The sequence below is a fragment of the Trachypithecus francoisi genome, unplaced genomic scaffold (genome assembly GCF_009764315.1).
Source record: "Trachypithecus francoisi isolate TF-2019V2 unplaced genomic scaffold, Tfra_2.0 Lachesis_group8, whole genome shotgun sequence".
In the NCBI taxonomy this organism is placed as follows: Eukaryota; Metazoa; Chordata; class Mammalia; order Primates; family Cercopithecidae; genus Trachypithecus; species Trachypithecus francoisi.
The window spans coordinates 6,591,418-6,607,101 of NW_022681473.1; the positions used below are offsets into that span (position 1 = coordinate 6,591,418).

At 58.1% G+C, this 15,684-nt stretch overlaps 3 protein-coding genes across 3 annotated transcripts; 2 read left to right on the forward strand and 1 right to left on the reverse strand.

Moving 5' to 3' along the window:
• Positions 1-184: 184 nt before the first annotated feature.
• Positions 185-2,219, forward strand: NUDT8 (nudix hydrolase 8). The gene is made up of 4 exons (XM_033206566.1): positions 185-450; positions 1,111-1,243; positions 1,764-1,841; positions 1,913-2,219. The coding sequence occupies exons 1-4, from the start codon at positions 257-259 to the stop codon at positions 2,207-2,209; spliced, it is 702 nt and encodes a 233-aa protein (XP_033062457.1). The 5' UTR covers positions 185-256; the 3' UTR covers positions 2,210-2,219.
• A 140-nt stretch (positions 2,220-2,359) lies between these two features.
• LOC117081007 (double C2-like domain-containing protein gamma) lies at positions 2,360-9,289 on the forward strand. The gene is given in 10 exon segments (XM_033206565.1): positions 2,360-5,927; positions 6,095-6,174; positions 6,251-6,322; positions 6,527-6,636; positions 6,719-6,854; positions 6,984-7,034; positions 8,299-8,456; positions 8,553-8,634; positions 8,770-8,866; positions 8,942-9,289. Coding segments are annotated over 10 exon segments (1,164 nt in total). The 5' UTR covers positions 2,360-5,680; the 3' UTR covers positions 9,073-9,289.
• Positions 9,290-9,371: 82 nt separating this feature from the next.
• Positions 9,372-15,327, reverse strand: NDUFV1 (NADH:ubiquinone oxidoreductase core subunit V1). The gene is made up of 10 exons (XM_033206564.1): positions 15,108-15,327; positions 13,725-13,807; positions 13,481-13,651; positions 12,569-12,752; positions 11,331-11,520; positions 10,693-10,905; positions 10,344-10,510; positions 9,935-10,016; positions 9,648-9,793; positions 9,372-9,541 (listed from the first exon to the last, which is right to left on the reverse strand). The coding sequence occupies exons 1-10, from the start codon at positions 15,177-15,179 to the stop codon at positions 9,455-9,457; spliced, it is 1,395 nt and encodes a 464-aa protein (XP_033062455.1). The 5' UTR covers positions 15,180-15,327; the 3' UTR covers positions 9,372-9,454.
• Between the last annotated feature and the right edge of the window lie 357 nt (positions 15,328-15,684).

The window sequence follows — 15,684 nt, forward strand, 5'->3', positions numbered from 1 at the left end:
ATCTCCGGACAGGCCCCGCCCCCGAACAGACCCAGTCCCACCGAGGCCCCCCCTACTGCCGCCGCTCCGCAGCCCCCCGGGCTGGACGCGTCGGGCGGGTGGCCCCTTCTCCCTCTCAGCTTCCGGAGGGACCCGGGCTGATCGCCCCGCCCCATCCTGACCCCCCCCGCCCCGCCCCATCCTGACCCCCCCCCCGCCCCGCCTCTTCCCTCGCTCGACCCCGCGTCCGCCGCGTCACGGCCGCGCAGGACTCGGCATGCTGCCCGACTGCCTGTCGGCCGAGGGCGAACTGCGCTGCCGCCGGCTGCTGGCGGGGGCCACGGCCCGACTCCGCGCACGGCCCGCGTCGGCCGCGGTGCTCGTGCCGCTCTGCTCAGTGCGCGGGGTCCCGGCTCTGCTGTATACGCTGCGGTCCAGCCGCCTGACCGGGAGGCACAAGGGCGACGTCAGGTACAGCGGCCAGGAACTCCTTGCCCTTTGCCGGAGGCCGCTGCTGGCAGGGACCTCGGGCAGGGCACTTAGCCCCTTCGAGCCTCGGTTTCCGCCTCCGTAAAAAGGGTCTGGGGAGATCCCCTACGCCCACGGGCTGCGGCGAGGGATCAACGATCCGTGTGGCTTGGCTCCAGTGCACCTGCCCGGGCGCCACGCCCTCACCGCGTAGACCCCTCGTGCTCGTCCCTGCGCGCCCGCCTCAGCCAGGGACACCCCTCTGAGCTGTTTCCCGCTAAGAAGGCGGACGCCGCCCCCTGCCGGCGACTACGGAGAGGTTCGGGCCTCTCCCGGCGGGATTTGAGGACATAGTCCCCGAGGACAATGTCAGTGCTACTGGGGCCACCATAGGCCGAATTTGGGTATCTGAGCCCCAGGATCTTCTTGCTCCTGCTGCAGACTCTCTTATCCTGCGCTGCCGCGGGCTTCTCTTCCTTATCCCCATTGCTCAGGGAGATAAACTGGCCTCCAGAGGTCGTGTGGCTTGCCTGGGGCCTCCCAGCAAACTAGGGGCAGAGGCAGGCGATGCTTTGGTGGGCCACTGGCCCCCCCGCACTACCGACACCCCGACCTCTCCATGGCCCTAAGAGTCCAAGGACCAGACTCCCTGTGTCTGTTTAGTTTCCCAGGCGGCAAGTGCGACCCCGCTGACCAAGACGTGGTGCACACGGCCCTGCGGGAAACCCAGGAGGAACTGGGCCTGGCAGTGCCCGAGGAGCACGTGTGGGGCCTGCTGCAGCCTGTGTATGATCCGGTAAGCCAGTTGGCTGAGGCCACCGCCCCCTCATTCACTAACTCTGTGCCTGCCCTGGAGCTAGGCCCCCATGGACCAGGAGAGTGGTCATGGACACCCACAGGCACAAAGTGTGGAGGGGTGCCCCTAACCTGCCTGGTCACATGCGCCACCCCACACAACCCCTTGGGAAGAGATTGGGGAGGCTCTGGTGTCCTGAGTAGAGGTGGCCCAGGGCGATGGGGTGGGCCAGCTCTGCTCAGCTTGGTGCATTAGGGCCAGGGAAGCTTCATGGGGTAGGCAGGGATTGAACCTGGGCTTGAATGCCAAGTGGGAGATTGTCCTAGGCAGAGGGAACAGGTCTAGTGCATTTGAGGAGACCTGAGTCAGTCGGCACGGCTGGAGGACACAGGCAGGTGGACCTGAACATGACTACCTAAGGCTTGTGCATGGCAAAGGGGGTCTTCCTCTCACACTCCCCTCCCCAGCCTTCAAACCCAACTGAAGCCATGCTTCCCTGACCACCTGCCCTCTTCCCCAGCAAAAGGCCACCGTGGTGCCAGTGCTTGCTGGTGTGGGCCCACTGGATCCCCAGAGCCTCAGGCCCAACTCGGAGGAGGTGAGCTGGGGTATGTGAGGGGGTGGGACTGTTCCAGTTCTCTGTCTACCCTCTGTGCCTCCTGCCTGCAGGTGGATGAGGTGTTTGCACTGCCCCTAGCCCACCTGCTGCAGACGCAGAATCAGGGCTATACCCACTTCTGCCAGCATGGCCACTTCCGCTACACACTACCTGTCTTCCTGCATGGACCACACCGGGTCTGGGGCCTCACAGCTGTCATCACCGAGTTTGCCCTGCAGCTGCTGGCACCTGGTACCTACCAGCCCCGCCTGAGCTACCCAGGGGCTGAGGGCCTGGCCCACCCTCAGCAGCCCCTGGTTTCACCCTGCCAGGCCAGCTCCACTTCAGGACTGAATAAAGGCCTTTGACAGCTCTAGAGCTCCTGCTTCTCCTGTACTGGGGCCTTGACATTGGGCAGACCACTCCAGGCTGCTGGTTGGGGCTTCTCCTTCCAGTCACGCCGTTCCCCACAGCAGTGGACACTTCCTGGGTGCCAAGTACTCGAAGTCAATTCATCTCACCCTCACAACAGCCCATAAGGCGGGGCCAACACTGTCTCTGGCTGGTGAGACTGCTTTCAGGGGGGATAGACACCTTGCCTAAGGGCCCCAGGCTGGGATTAGAACTAGGGCTGTCAGACTCCACAGCCCAGACTCTTAGGCACTGCACTACCGGTGTCTCAGCCCACACCTCCTGTTCTCTGCTGTGCCTGGCTGATCCTGTGCTGGGCTCTGGGATCCCAGAGAGGAGTAAGGTGCACGCATGCCCCTGGGTGTTACTGTAGGGGTCTAACATACAGAGCCTCTGTGTGTGCCAGCTGCTATGTGGGGGCCACAGCTGTGGACCAGTCAGATGCTGGCCTGCCCTCCAGAGGGGATGCTCAGTCTATGGGAGACCTCAGACCAGGTCACACAGATAATCATGTGGTTCCACATTAATCACAGATAATAGTGGAATTACATAGGATGTCAACTAGGTAGACCAGGGTTCTGTGAAAGAGTTGAGGGAGTGGGTGGTCTGAACTTGCCATGGCAGGATGGCTGGATCCAGGGGCTCAAGGGCTCTCTTCTTGCTGTGCTTTGCACTGTGCTGGCCTCAGCCCTGGGGAGGTTGTCTCTAGTGCAGAGTGTGAGAGGTTGAGGAGAGGGCCAGCAGCATCCATCAACAGAAAACATGGCCACTCCGCCCGGCCAGTCTAACCCAGAAGTGCACCTCACTGGCCTGTCTTGAGTCACATGTCCTTCCCTGAGCCTGTCACATGGCCAGTTGGATTTACAATACATTGATAGATAGAGTCTGGGATGCTTGCCTGGGTAGGAGGGTGAACTCCCTGGACTGAGAAGCAGTGGTTCCCAAAGAACAACTGAGGTTCACACCTCATACAAAAATCAACTCAAAATGGGCTATAAAACCTGAAGCGAACAACTGGACTCCATGGCTCATGCCTGTAATCCCAGCACTTTGGTTGGCCAAGGCGGGCCACCGTGACTTCAGGAGTTCAAGACTGGCCTGGCCATATGTAGTGAAACCCTGTCTGTACAGAAATACAAAAAAAATTAGCCAGGCATGGTGGTGCACGCCTGTAGTCCCAGCTACTCAAGAAGCTGAGATGGGAGGATCGCTTGAGCCCAGGAGGCAGAGGCTGCAGTGAACTGAGATTGTGCCACTGCACTCCAGCCTGGGCAACAGAGTGAGATCCTATCTTAAAGGGGGGGGCGGGGGGGGGACTAAACCTGCAATGGTAACACTACTTGAAGGAAACATATGGGGAAAGTTCTAGACATTGGTCTGGGCAATGATTTCTTGGCTGGGACCCCAAAAGCAAAGGCATCAAAAGCAAAAATAGACAAATGGGATGGCACCCAACCAAAAAGCTTCTGCACAGCAAAAGAAACAACAGAAGAGAGAGGCTACAGGATGGGAGAAAATCTCTGTAAACCAAACACCTGATAAGGGGGCTAATATCCAAAAGAAACAAGGAACTCAATAACAAGAAACAAATATCCCAATTTAAACACGGGCAAAGGACCTGAACATACATTTCTCAAAAGGCACATGAAAAAATGTTCAACATCGCTAATCGTGCAGGAAATACAAGTTAAAATCTCAATGAGATACCACCTCACACCTGTTAGAAAGGCTACTACCAAACCATAGGAGATAACAGATGCTCGTGAGGATGTGGAGGAAAGGGAAGCCTTACGTGCTGTCGGTGGGAAGGGAAATGAGCGCAACCATTTTGGAAAATCATATGGCAGTCCCTTAGAACACCAAAAATAGAGGTACCATGTGATCCAGCAACCCCACTTGTGGATAGTATCCACGGGAATTGAAGTCAGCATGTTGAAGTGGTGTCTGCCTCCATGTTCAGTGCAGTGCCATTCACAACAGCTAAGACACGGCAGCAACCCGACTGCCCAGCATCAGACGGATGGATAGGATGGCGTGTCTACACTGTTCAGCCTTAACAAAGATGGACATTCTATCATTTGTGACAACATGGATGAACCCAGAGGACAATATGCTAAGTGAAATAAGCTAGGCACAGAAAGACGAATACTATATGGTCTGATTTTTATGTGGAATCTGAAAAAGTTGAACTCCTAGAAGTAGAGAGAATGGTGGTCACCAGGAGCTGGAGAGTGGGGGCCTAGGGATGGGGAGAGGGGAGACATTGCTCTTAGGGTACAAAGTTCCAGTCAGGAAGAGTAAGCTGAAGGCCCTATTGCACAGCATGGCAAACATCCCTAACAATAGCACCTTGTCTATTTCACAATTGCTTAAAGAGTACATTTTAAGTGTTCTTTTTTCATTAGCTTGATTGAATCTTTCTACAATGCATATTGTAGAAATTACATTTCTACACATATCACATCAGAACATCATATTGTACCCCATAAATATCTACGGTTATGTTGATTAAAAATTAAAAGAATAACTGGGGAGAAGAGAGGAGAGGGAATGCCGGATGGTTAAAACCAGCCAAGATCCCCTGCAGGGGGTGACCCAGAAACCAAAGGTGAGTAGGAGTGGCCCAGTTTGGGAGGGGAGTGGGCCCTCACTGTGAGATGCCAAGGGGACACTCCTTGGTGAGGTGAAAAGGGGTCGTGCCTCTTCAAAGGGTTCGGATTTTATTCCAAGCAGGGGTGGAGGCGGGATGATCTGGTTCATGTTTCAGAGTGTAAACTGGCCACCCCCGCAGGGCTCAATCACAGAGGCCCCTTCCTGTGGCTCCCCTCCTCTCCTCCCCAGACCTCTCTCCCCTCCCACTTTCCCGTGCACCCTCTCCCCTCCTCCTATGCGCTCCCTCCTTCCCACTAACCACTTATCACCTCCACAGCCCTCTGTCACCTCCTGGCCTCCAGCCTCCTCACCTGGGAGCAGGGCCACATGATGGTGGTAAAAATAACTCCCTTTGACAAAGTGTGAAGGGGGCAGAGGAAGGAGGGAAGCTGAGCCCCAGTGCTAGGAAGGAGCTCTGGGAGGGTTCTGAGCTCTGGGTCACCCTCGCTCACTGGGGACACAGCAGTCACGGGCTCTACCCCCAAGAGTGCACACCCATTGCCAGCAGCAGTGACTAACACTGGGTGAAGTAGCTCCCAAAGCGGTAAGGACTGGGAGCTGGACTGACTCCCGACACACCCAGTCCCCTCCAAAGCCTGCCACGACCCTCCAGGCTGGGGACTCCCCCGGCCCCTCCCCCAACCCTGTGCTCTGTCCTCAGGTCCCCTGCATGGTATCAGCGATGCTTCTTCACCCCATCTCCGAGGCCGGGTGTGTTCCCCCCAGCCCCAGTCCTCAGGCATTTCTCTGAGTCCCCGCCCCCCGTCGGGGTCCCCATGGCGGGCACAGCAGCAGCAGGTGGGCGGCCTCCCCGGGTGAGCATGCAGGAGCACATGGCCATCGATGTGAGCCCGGGCCCCATCCGGCCCGTCCGCCTCATCTCCCACTACTTCCCGCACTTTTACCCTTTCACGGAGCCTGCCTTGCACCCTTCGGACCTGCACCCCGCAGCGGCGTCCACCATCCACTCTGCACCCCAGCCACAGCCCGACCCAGAGCCAGAGAGAGACTCAGACGACAGCAGTGAGTAGGGGCAGGAGGAGGGGACACCCTGAGCTCAGTCCAGCCAGGAGGGGCATTGGGGTGTCCCTGCCATCTGGCTGTGGAGGGGCAAGGCAGGAGGCATGTGCCATGGGTGGGGGCCGATTGAGCTGAGGTAGGAGGTGACCCTGCCTGCCACCTGCCTTTAGCTGCCCTGGGCACCCTGGAGTTCACACTTCTTTTTGATGCGGACAAGAGTGCCCTGCACTGCACGGCTCATCATGCCAAGGTGAGGATGGGGGTGGGCGTCCCTGGGACAGAGGGTTGGGCCACAGGCCTGTCTCATACCCACTGTCTGTTCCCAGGGCCTCAAGCCGTTGGCCTCAGGCTCCGTGAACACCTATGTCAAAGCCAATCTACTGCCAGGGACCAGCAAGGTGAGGGCAAGCCCCAGGCCCCCACTGCTGCCCTCTGGTGGAACATCCAGCCTGGCTCTGCTTGGCTCCTCCCCACCCCGCAAGGCCTGGGTCCCAGTTGCTGGGATGTGCAAATAGTGGGGGGTCCTACCAGGGAGGCAGGGTGGGGGTTTGGAGGATGGTCTTAACCCTAGGAGGCCCTGACCCACCCTGCTTGGGCCCTAGGCCAGCCAGCTTCGGACACGCACCGTTCGGGGCACGAGGGTACCTGTCTGGGAGGAGACACTCACCTCTCACGGCTTCACCCGCCAGGATGCTGCGCGCAAGACCCTTAGGTGAGGATCTGGCCTGGGCCACCTGGGGGTGGAGCAGAGGGATGGGGCTGGTCTGGCCAGGTCTGACCTGGGCGGCCACCAGGCTGTGTGTGTGTGAGGACCCATGGCTGTGGCGACAGCGGCGGGCGCCTCCCCTAGGGGAGCTGCAGGTGCCCCTGAGGAAGCTGGTGCCAAACTGAGCCAGGAGCTTCGACATCTATCTGGAGAAGCGGAGGCTGGTGAGTGGGGCTGGAGCACAGGGTGGGGCTGCAGGGGCCAGGAACCTTGTGATGGGAGCTAGAGGGGAGAACTAGGGAGGGGGACCTGGCAGCATCTGGCCAGGATGACCGGGCTCTCTTCCCTTTCAGGCCAAGAGGCCCAAGAGCCTGGACACAGCCCGCGGCATGTCCCTCTATGAGGTGGGTAGGACAGCTGGGCTGAGCAGGGATGAGGGGGCAAGCCTGGTGGCAGGGGCGTAGGAGGCTTGGAGGAACCTGAGGCCAGCTCTCACAGGCCCTATGAGCCCTCATTGTCCCAGGGGACAGCCAGGTCCCCAGTGGCAAAATGAGGGTGACTCCCTCGCCAGGGCAGCCCAGAGGAGCGGTGGGGCACTGGGACAGGCAGACACCTGCCTTGAGGCAGAGGCTGCAACTGGCAGCATTTATCCATGGCCTGAGATGGGAGGCTGGGCAAGGTGGAAGAGCAGACAGACGGGCGGGGCTCCCTGGCTGGGGTCTGGCCCTGAGGGGAGTGTGGGGACCACTCCTGGGGTAGGCTGTCCTAGACAGGCCCTTGTCCGGAGGCACTGAGGGTGACTGCAGGGGTTTCTTTGATGCCACTGGAGACCAAAGACCTAGCTAGAACCCCTGTGGTCAGTGGGGGAGGCAGCTGGGATGCTGACAACAGGGCCCCTACCAGCTCCTCCCCAAAGTGCCAGGTGCCCTGCCCTCTGGTTGAACCACAAGTTGCTGCAGCTGTTGATTAGCTAAGCCCAAGTGGCTGAGGCCTACCAAGGTGGCACGGACAGGCCACTTCTCCCAGCGCCAGCCCTGTGTACCCTCTGCCCCAGATCCCAAGCACAACAGCGCCCGGAGCATGGTGGGTGCTCACAGAGCACTCCCGCATTCCTGAGAGCCGCCTGTGAACAAGGTGGCGGGGCTTTCTGCAAATGGAAACCCCATCCTGCGGGTGAGAGCAGCGCATCCTCCTGGGGCTTCCTCCCTGAGCCTGTTCAGAAGCACCAGGGCCCAGAGTGTGGCAAAGGACACGCAGAATCTGGTCCCCAGGGAAGTAAGGGGTGAAGAGGGTAGGGTTTTGAAGAGATCTGCTTCTCCTTGGGAAGTGCACATCCTCTCAGAGCCACTTGCCTACAGGGATGGCTACGGGCACCGGATGGGAGACCACTTAGGGAGCTACTGGCATGTCAGCCAGTTCCCTTCCGCTCCGTGACAGACGTATCTGACTGGTCATGTGGTCAGCAAGCCTCGCCTTTGGTCAGGCCCTGGAGGGTACAGCTGACCCACAGGACCGCTTCCACGGCACTGTGCAAGTAGCTGTATTAGGAAAGGAAGTCATTGCCCCCGATTTCTTTGGGGCCAGGTTGCTCTTCCCTGCCCAGAGCGTGGAGGCTAAAGGGGGTGGGCTTTGGGCTGGATGGGGGCTGACCTCAGCCTACACCTGCAGGAGGTGGTGGAGACAGAGGTGGCCTGGGAGGAACGTGGGCGTGTCCTGCTGTCACTGTGCTACAGCTCTCAGCGGGGTGGCTTGCTGGTGGGTGTGCTGCACTGCGCCCACCTGGCCCCCATGGATGCCAATGGTTACTCGGACCCCTTTGTGGGCCTGTGAGTGAATGGGGTGGGCAGGTGGGAGGTGAGGACAAGACAGTGGCTCCTCACCTCTCCAGGGCCACACCTAACCTGCCAATCCTCCCCGATCAGTTTCCTGCATCCAAATGCAGAGAAGAAATCTAAATTCAAGACCAGTGTTCGCAGGAAGACCCTGAACCCCGAGTTCAATGAGGTGAGCCAGGACCAGGCAGGTCCCAGCCAACCCTGGCCTTGACATGCTGAGCCACTTCCCTGCTGAGGCCTGCTTCTTAAGCTTTGGGAGAGCCAAGGCTGCCTCCTTCCCGCCTCTCTGCCTTTCTCCCTGCAGGAATTCTTCTACTCAGGCCCACGGGAGGAGCTGGCCCAGAAGACGCTGCTAGTGTCCGTGTGGGACTATGACCTGGGCACAGCTGATGACTTCATTGGTGAGTGGGAACATGAGGAGCTGGGGTGGGGGCCCAGTAGGCTCCTGGTGGTTCCTGACCCATCCCCCATGGCAGGCGGGGTGCAGCTGGGCAGCCATGCCAGTGGGGAGCGCCTGCGGCACTGGCTTGAGTGCCTGGGCCACAGTGACCACTGCCTGGAGCTGTGGCACCCGCTGGACAGCAAGCCTGTCCAGCTCAGCGACTAGCCCATGGGCCCTGTCTACCGCCCCTCCACTATAGCTGCTTGAAGCATCCTCACAAAAATGATGGAGGTTGGGGCTGCCTCACCCATCATGCCCCCCAGTGCCAAGTCAGAGAGGTGTTTCCTCTCTCCCCGCTTTCACATTCACCCCACCCCAAATCATAGAGCCAAAATAAACATCTCTCTCAAGTCAGACGAGACCCTGTCCTTCCTCTGGCCATGGGCCAGACTGGGCCCTGTTCTCCCCTCCCACCCTTGAGGATCCTGTGCTGGGTAAAGGGTAAAGAGCACAGTCACAGCAGCTGCAGCGGGAGGGTGGGCAGCACTCGCTTTATTGTCCAGCATTCCAGACGGACAGACACAGGACAGCAGGCCAGGGTGGTGGGCTAAGAGGCAGCCTGCCGGGCCTCATGCTGCTGGGCAAACCGCTGCATCCGTTCCTCAAGCTCCGGCCGAAAGTGGCGGATCAGACCCTGGGGTTGGTGGGGGGACTGTGTGAAACAGAGTCCAAAAATCCCCCAACACCCTGGGCCCTTGACGCCACCCACCCTCCGCGCTACGCAGAAGGGCGGTGAATACCTGCACAGGCCAGGCGGCCCCGTCACCCAGAGCACAAATGGTGTGGCCTTCTATCTGCTTGCTGATCTCCCACAGGGAGTCAATCTCGGCCGGCCGGGCGTCCCCCCTCACGAAACGAGCCATCACCTTGTTCATCCAGTCCACACCTGCAGCCACAGCCACAAGAGAGGGCCTGATGATCTCCCCAGCCAGGATGTGGGATGATGCTTGAGGGGTGCAGGCCACATGATGGGGTGGAGGTTAAGTGAAGCCATGGCAAGCAAACCCCCAGCCTGCCCGCTGCTCACCCTCGCGGCATGGGGTGCACTGGCCACAGCTCTCGTGCTTATAGAACTCAATGAGGCGGGCGATGGCTTTCACGATGTCCGTCTGGGTGACAAGGGGCAATTAGCAGGCACCCACGGCCAGACAGAAGCCTGGGCCTCAACCCCCTAGTGACAGCCCCTCCCCCAGTTCCAGAAGCTCTTCCCAGCCCACCCAGCATTCTGGCCTCCTCCAGCCTCCCTGGGCCCCCTGTGCTGCCCAGACTCTGGGGTATTCTCCTCAGAGCGGCCTTCCTCCCTCCTCTTCCACCTTGCTTTATCTCAGGCTGCAGGAACTGAGACCCGAGTGCTGGCAAGAGGGTTTTCTGGGAGGCCCAGGGAGGAAGACAGCAACCAGGAGGGCAGGGACCGGGGCTGGTGTGTGAACCCTTACCGAGCGGTCCATGACGATCACCGCAGCTGTGCCCAAGCCTGTCTGTGCCTGCACCAGCGCGTCGAAGTCCATCAGCACCGTCTCACACACAGACTTGGGGATCAGTGGGGTAGACGAGCCGCCAGGAATCACAGCAAGGAGGTTGTCCCAGCCGCCCGTGACACCCCCTGGGGCCCCAAGTCAGTCCCCAAAGGGATGCATGGTCAGGGCTGGGGCCGGCACACCTGCCTAGTCCTGACCCCAGGCCCTTAGTCAGCCCCTAGACCCAGCCCCATCTCCTGAGCCCTCCCGCCCAGGCTCTCTTCATGGACACCTGCCCACCTACATCCTGGCTGGCCCCAGGCCTTACCAGCATGCTTCTCAATCAGTTCTTTCAAGGGCACAGACATCTCCTCCTCCACAGTGCAAGGATGGTTGACATGGCCAGAGATGTTGAACAGTTTGGTGCCTGAGTTGCGCTCTCTGCCAAAGCCAGCAAACCAGGTGCCCCCACGGCGGCAGATGGTGGGGGACACTGCCACTGTCTCCACGTTGGCCACAGTTGTGGGGCAGCCAAACACTCCTTCAGGGAAATGGGAAGACAACTGGTGGCTGCTAGGGGGTGGGGCAAGTTTCCTGGCAGGGAGGTGTGTCCCAGGGTCCTGCTCCCATGGCAGAACCCCTGCTCTAATATCCCCTTATCATTCTTATCCCTGCTGGACCCCAAACTCCAGAGATGCCTCATTGCCTTGTTCATCACCATGCCCTTAGCCTGAGAACAGGCACTGTGAAGGTGGAGCCACAGAGCAGCACGGGTGCGGGGGGACCGAGGCAGGAGGAGGGACTACAGGCAGCCCTGGGGGAGCCTGTGTATTGTTGCCAGCCTACTCTTTATCTGGCCCCAGCCAGGAAGGCACTCAGAAATGCATAAGAACAATTCGAAGGGAACCTAGCCAGATCTCGGGTGTCACAGGACACAGTCTGACCCAGGGTTACGCCAGGCCTTACCCACGTCTGCAGGGAAGGGGGGCTTCAGGCGGGGCTTGCCCTGCTTGCCCTCGATGGACTCGATGAGTGCTGTCTCCTCTCCACAGATGTAGGCCCCAGCCCCGCGCACCACAAACACGTCAAAATCATAGCCAGAGCCACAGGCATTCTTGCCAATCAGACCTGCCTCATAGGCCTCTCGGATGGCCACCTGCAGGACAAAGGTGTGAGTTTCCCAGCCGGCCCCCAGCCCAGGAGTCAGCCTATAACTTCAGGAGTCATGAAGCCCTTGAAGGCCTCCTACGGTGAGGCTCCTAATGCTCCTGGTATAAAAAATTTTGCTAACTTAGTAAAACGAATTGGAAAACTTGACTATAATCTGGAACAGATATGCAAGAAGGAACACATAAGCTGCTTTGCTGCCAGGAAAATAAAAGTGAAGTAGCTATTATCAGGTCTCCTAACTACCCCAGTTTGTAAGGAAAAATAAAAGTCTTTATAAAATTAAAATAAAAATGGGCCGGACGCGGTGGCTCAAGCCTGTAATCCCAGCACTTTGGGAGGCCGAGACGGGCGGATCACGAGGTCAGGAGATCGAGACCATCCTGGCTAACATGGTGAAACCCCGTCTCTACTAAAAAATACAAAAAACTAGTGGGGCGAGGTGGCGGGCGCCTGTAGTCCCAGCTACTCGGGAGGCTGAGGCAGGAGAATGGCGTAAGCCCGGGAGGCGGAGCTTGCAGTGAGCTGAGATCCGGCCACTGCACTCCAGCCTGGGCGACAGAGCGAGACTCCGTCTCAAAAAAAAAATTAAAATTAAAATGTAATTGCCTATATCCTTATTGCCTTAACCTATTTTATTTTTCTATATTTCCTACAGATATAAGTATTATTCATAGTTCCAAGCAATGAACATAATGTATTTTCTCCAAATAGGAATTGTTTATATTCATAATTATTCAGCTCTCTTGCTAAACACATAGTTCCACTTAGGTTCTTCTTGCTACTTGTTGTTATAATAAATACTATTATTTTTGAAGCAAAAAAAAAAAAAAAAATTATACCAGCAGCATTAGGAGCCCTGGAAGGTGGCTTTGGGAGCCAAGTCCCATTAGGGATGCATGCAAGACTGGCCACCACTCCCCCAGTTCAACCATTGCGAGACCAGGTGCTAACACCTCAGAACAACTGTGCTGGGTGAGGGGTGTGTAAGTGCACACTGAGCACCTTCTCATCTGCCCACGTCTCTCCCTGCCCACCTGCAGATTGGAGGCCTCATTGTAGAATTCCCCTCGGATGTAGATATAGGCGGCACGGGCGCCCATGGCCCGGCCCCCCACCAGGCAGCCTTCCACCAGCTTGTGAGGATCATGGCGTATGATCTCCCGGTCCTTGCAGGTGCCTGGCTCCCCCTCGTCTGCGTTCACCACCAGATACTTGGGCCTGCAGGGGCCCACAGGTCAGACAGGCTACAGGGCCACCAGGACTGGGTCTTCAACTCCATGCCACCCCACTCCACCCAGGGAGGCCTCAAAGATGTCTCCTCAGACAGCCAATCCTTCACTGCCCTCCCAACGTCCCAGGGGCTCTGCTTGCTCACCACCAAATGACAGGGAGCTCACTGCCTATTCTATCTTTGGGCAGCTATAACCACAAGAAAGGTCTTCATTCAGCTCATCCAAACATCTCTCCTTGTGTCTGCCCCTGACAGCCAGATTCCGCTCTTGGTGACAAAGAGCATTCCTCAAGCTCTACCACCAAAAGGAGGTAAAGCAGGTGACATTTATCATTTGCTTTATGTGCCAACCAGCGTACAGGCCAAAAGCTGTATGAACATTATCTCTTTAATCCTTGCATGGTATCACTGTACCTATTTACAAAAAAGCAGCTAAGGTTCACAAAGGCCGAGAAATTGCCCAAAGCTCTATGATTAGGAGGCAGAGCTAGAATTTGAACAAAGTCTGCCTGAGTCAAAATCATGTGTTGATTCTGCTACGTAAGTCTCCCCTGTGGAAGTCCACAGAGTAAGTCCCATCCATTTAAGGCCCGGGAACATGTGCCCCCCTCGTTCATGCTAAGTTTCTAACTAAAGAGCCCAAAGGCCCAGGGAAGCCCCAGTCACCCCTAAGGTCTCTCCCACAGCCACATCTGCCCCACTCCCCAACACACACCTGCCATCTGAGGGCTTATTCATGAAGCTCCACTTGAGGCCAGTGGGGAAGCCAGCGCCTCCGCGGCCCCGCAAACCCGATGTCTTGATCTCACCCAGGATCCAATCGGGCCCCTTCAGCAGGATCTCCTTTGTCTTGTACCAGTCACCTCGACTCAGGGCACCTTTCAGCCTGGACAGAGTAGGGAAGGCAGTGAAGGGGACGCCTTGCTCCGGGACCCAACTCACGAAGGGCACTGTCTCACCTCCAGTCATGGCGGCCATACAGGTTGGTGAAGATCCGGTCTTCATCCTTCAGCGAGCCAAATGAGGTTTTCTTGGGTGCTGTCTGGGGAGACAGAGGGTCAGGAGGCCCAGCAGCGCTCTGGGGCCATGAGGGATTGGGCCAGAAGCTACAGAATCTTGGGTCTCCCTATTTAGGAGGGGCTGGGTTAGGGCTAGGGGAGCATCCATAGCATCACAGCTACCACTGCCACTTAGTAACCTTTTTTTTTTTTTTTTTTTGAGACAGACTTGGTCTGTTGCCCAGGCTGGAATGCAGTGGCATAATCTCAGCTCACTGCAACCTCCACCTCCCAAGTTCAAGTGATTCTTGTGCCTCAGCCTCCGGATAGCTGGGATCACAGGCATTCAACACCACGCCCAGGTAATTTTTGCACTTTTAGTAGAGATGGGGTCTCACCATATTGGCCAGGCTGGTCTCCTGACCTCAAGCGATCCGCCTGCCTCAGCCTCCCAAAGTACTGGGATTACAGGCATGAGCCACCGCGCCCAGCCATTAGTAAGCATTTTGTTTAGCAGATACTGGATGGAAGCACTTTACATTCAAAATCCCATTTAATCCTCATAATAACTCTGAGAGGAACGATTTTCTCTATTTCACAGAGGAGAAAACTGAGGCTCGGAGCAAAAGGAACTTATGGAACGTCTCACAGTCAAAAGCAGCAGGTCGAATTTGAGCCCAGGTCTGTTGGTAGCCAAAGCTCACACCTGCCTCACGGCACCGCACCGCCCCACAAGCCCAGTGTGGTGGCATGGCCCTTTCCTGGCCTGGCTTTGGGTAGGCCAGGGGCCTTTTATATTCCTAACTCGGCCGAAGAGGCGAAATGTGTTTACTGATGGGAAAGAAATGGCTCCCTAACACACACATGATGGAGCGGCTCACTTAGGATGAAAATGAGGAGCCCCACGACCCAGTGGACAGCGCCCCAGCTAAGGGCGATGGGATTCCCATCCGTGTAAGAGCACTTTTCAGCCACTTCAGGGTGCAGAGCAGTGGACAGGAAATCAGGAGGTGCGCATCCCTAAATGGGGCAATGACCCCTTCACGCCCTACAAGGCTGTAACAAGGCAGGAATGAAAACAAGGGCGCTTCATAACCTGCAAAACTTCCGCCAGGCCGAGGACTGTGAAACAAGGGAAGCCAGCAAGGCGGCGGGCCAAGGGAGTCGGCCCCGCGATAGGACCCGTTCCCCTACTTCAACCAGGCCGGAGCGGGAGTCTTCCCTCCTGGTCTGGGGAGAAGGGCTCTCTAGCGGCCACTACAGACCCCAGGGACTGCTCGTGCACAGGCGCGGCCGCGACACCGGGCCCCGAAAACCCCTGGCCCCAGCCAGGCCGGGCCTCACCGTGTCGCCGCTGAAACGCACAGATACCCGCGAGGGGAGCGACCCGCCGAGCAGCCGCCGTGCTACCAGCATCGCGGGGCGCCAGCTGGGTCACCTCAGGCTGTCACCTTCACAGCACTCAGGCTGAGGAACTGGCGCGATAGAAACGCTAGGTGGCGCACAGGAAAGACGTCACGCTCCCGACGCCGGCGCCGCGCACTGGCATCGCTGCGCCCCTTCCGCTTCGCCCGCGGCCCCGCCTCCTCGGGGGAGGGCGGAGAGGCCAATGCCTTGGCGCCGGGGCTTCTGGGAGATGTGGTCCCGCCGGCCTAGGGCCCACCTTCCTCTCTCCGCCGGGCTGGCATTTAGTGGCGGTGTCCCCCCCCCGCTCTTTTGCTCCTTGCTTGGCCCGCTTCACTTCGTGGACTACGCCCGCTGGCTCCCAGCCTTTCATGCCACGAGTAAACAAAACTTGCATGTCGCCTTCTGCTGGGTCCTGGTGTGTTCCACTTTCTATAGATTTGACGTTTAGTGTGCGCCTGCTGTATGCATCGGTGTATCATGGGAGGAGGGAAAAGTCAGGCAGGCTGTGAGCCCG

Bases quoted from the DNA above. Each gene is read 5' to 3' on its own strand.
- NUDT8 (XM_033206566.1), top strand. From the start codon at position 257: ATGCTGCCCGACTGCCTGTCGGCCGAGGGCGAACTGCGCTGCCGCCGG. The intron at 451-1,110 runs GTACAGCGGCCA...GTGTCTGTTTAG, and splicing joins AGGCACAAGGGCGACGTCAG to TTTCCCAGGCGGCAAGTGCG. The intron at 1,244-1,763 runs GTAAGCCAGTTG...CCTCTTCCCCAG, and splicing joins TGCAGCCTGTGTATGATCCG to CAAAAGGCCACCGTGGTGCC.
- NDUFV1 (XM_033206564.1), bottom strand. From the start codon at position 15,179: ATGCTGGTAGCACGGCGGCTGCTCGGCGGGTCGCTCCCCTCGCGGGTA. The intron at 12,753-13,480 runs GTGTGTGTTGGG...GGGCCCCTGCAG, and splicing joins AATAAGCCCTCAGATGGCAG to GCCCAAGTATCTGGTGGTGA. The intron at 11,521-12,568 runs GTGGGCAGGGAG...TTTGTCCTGCAG, and splicing joins ATGAGGCCTCCAATCTGCAG to GTGGCCATCCGAGAGGCCTA.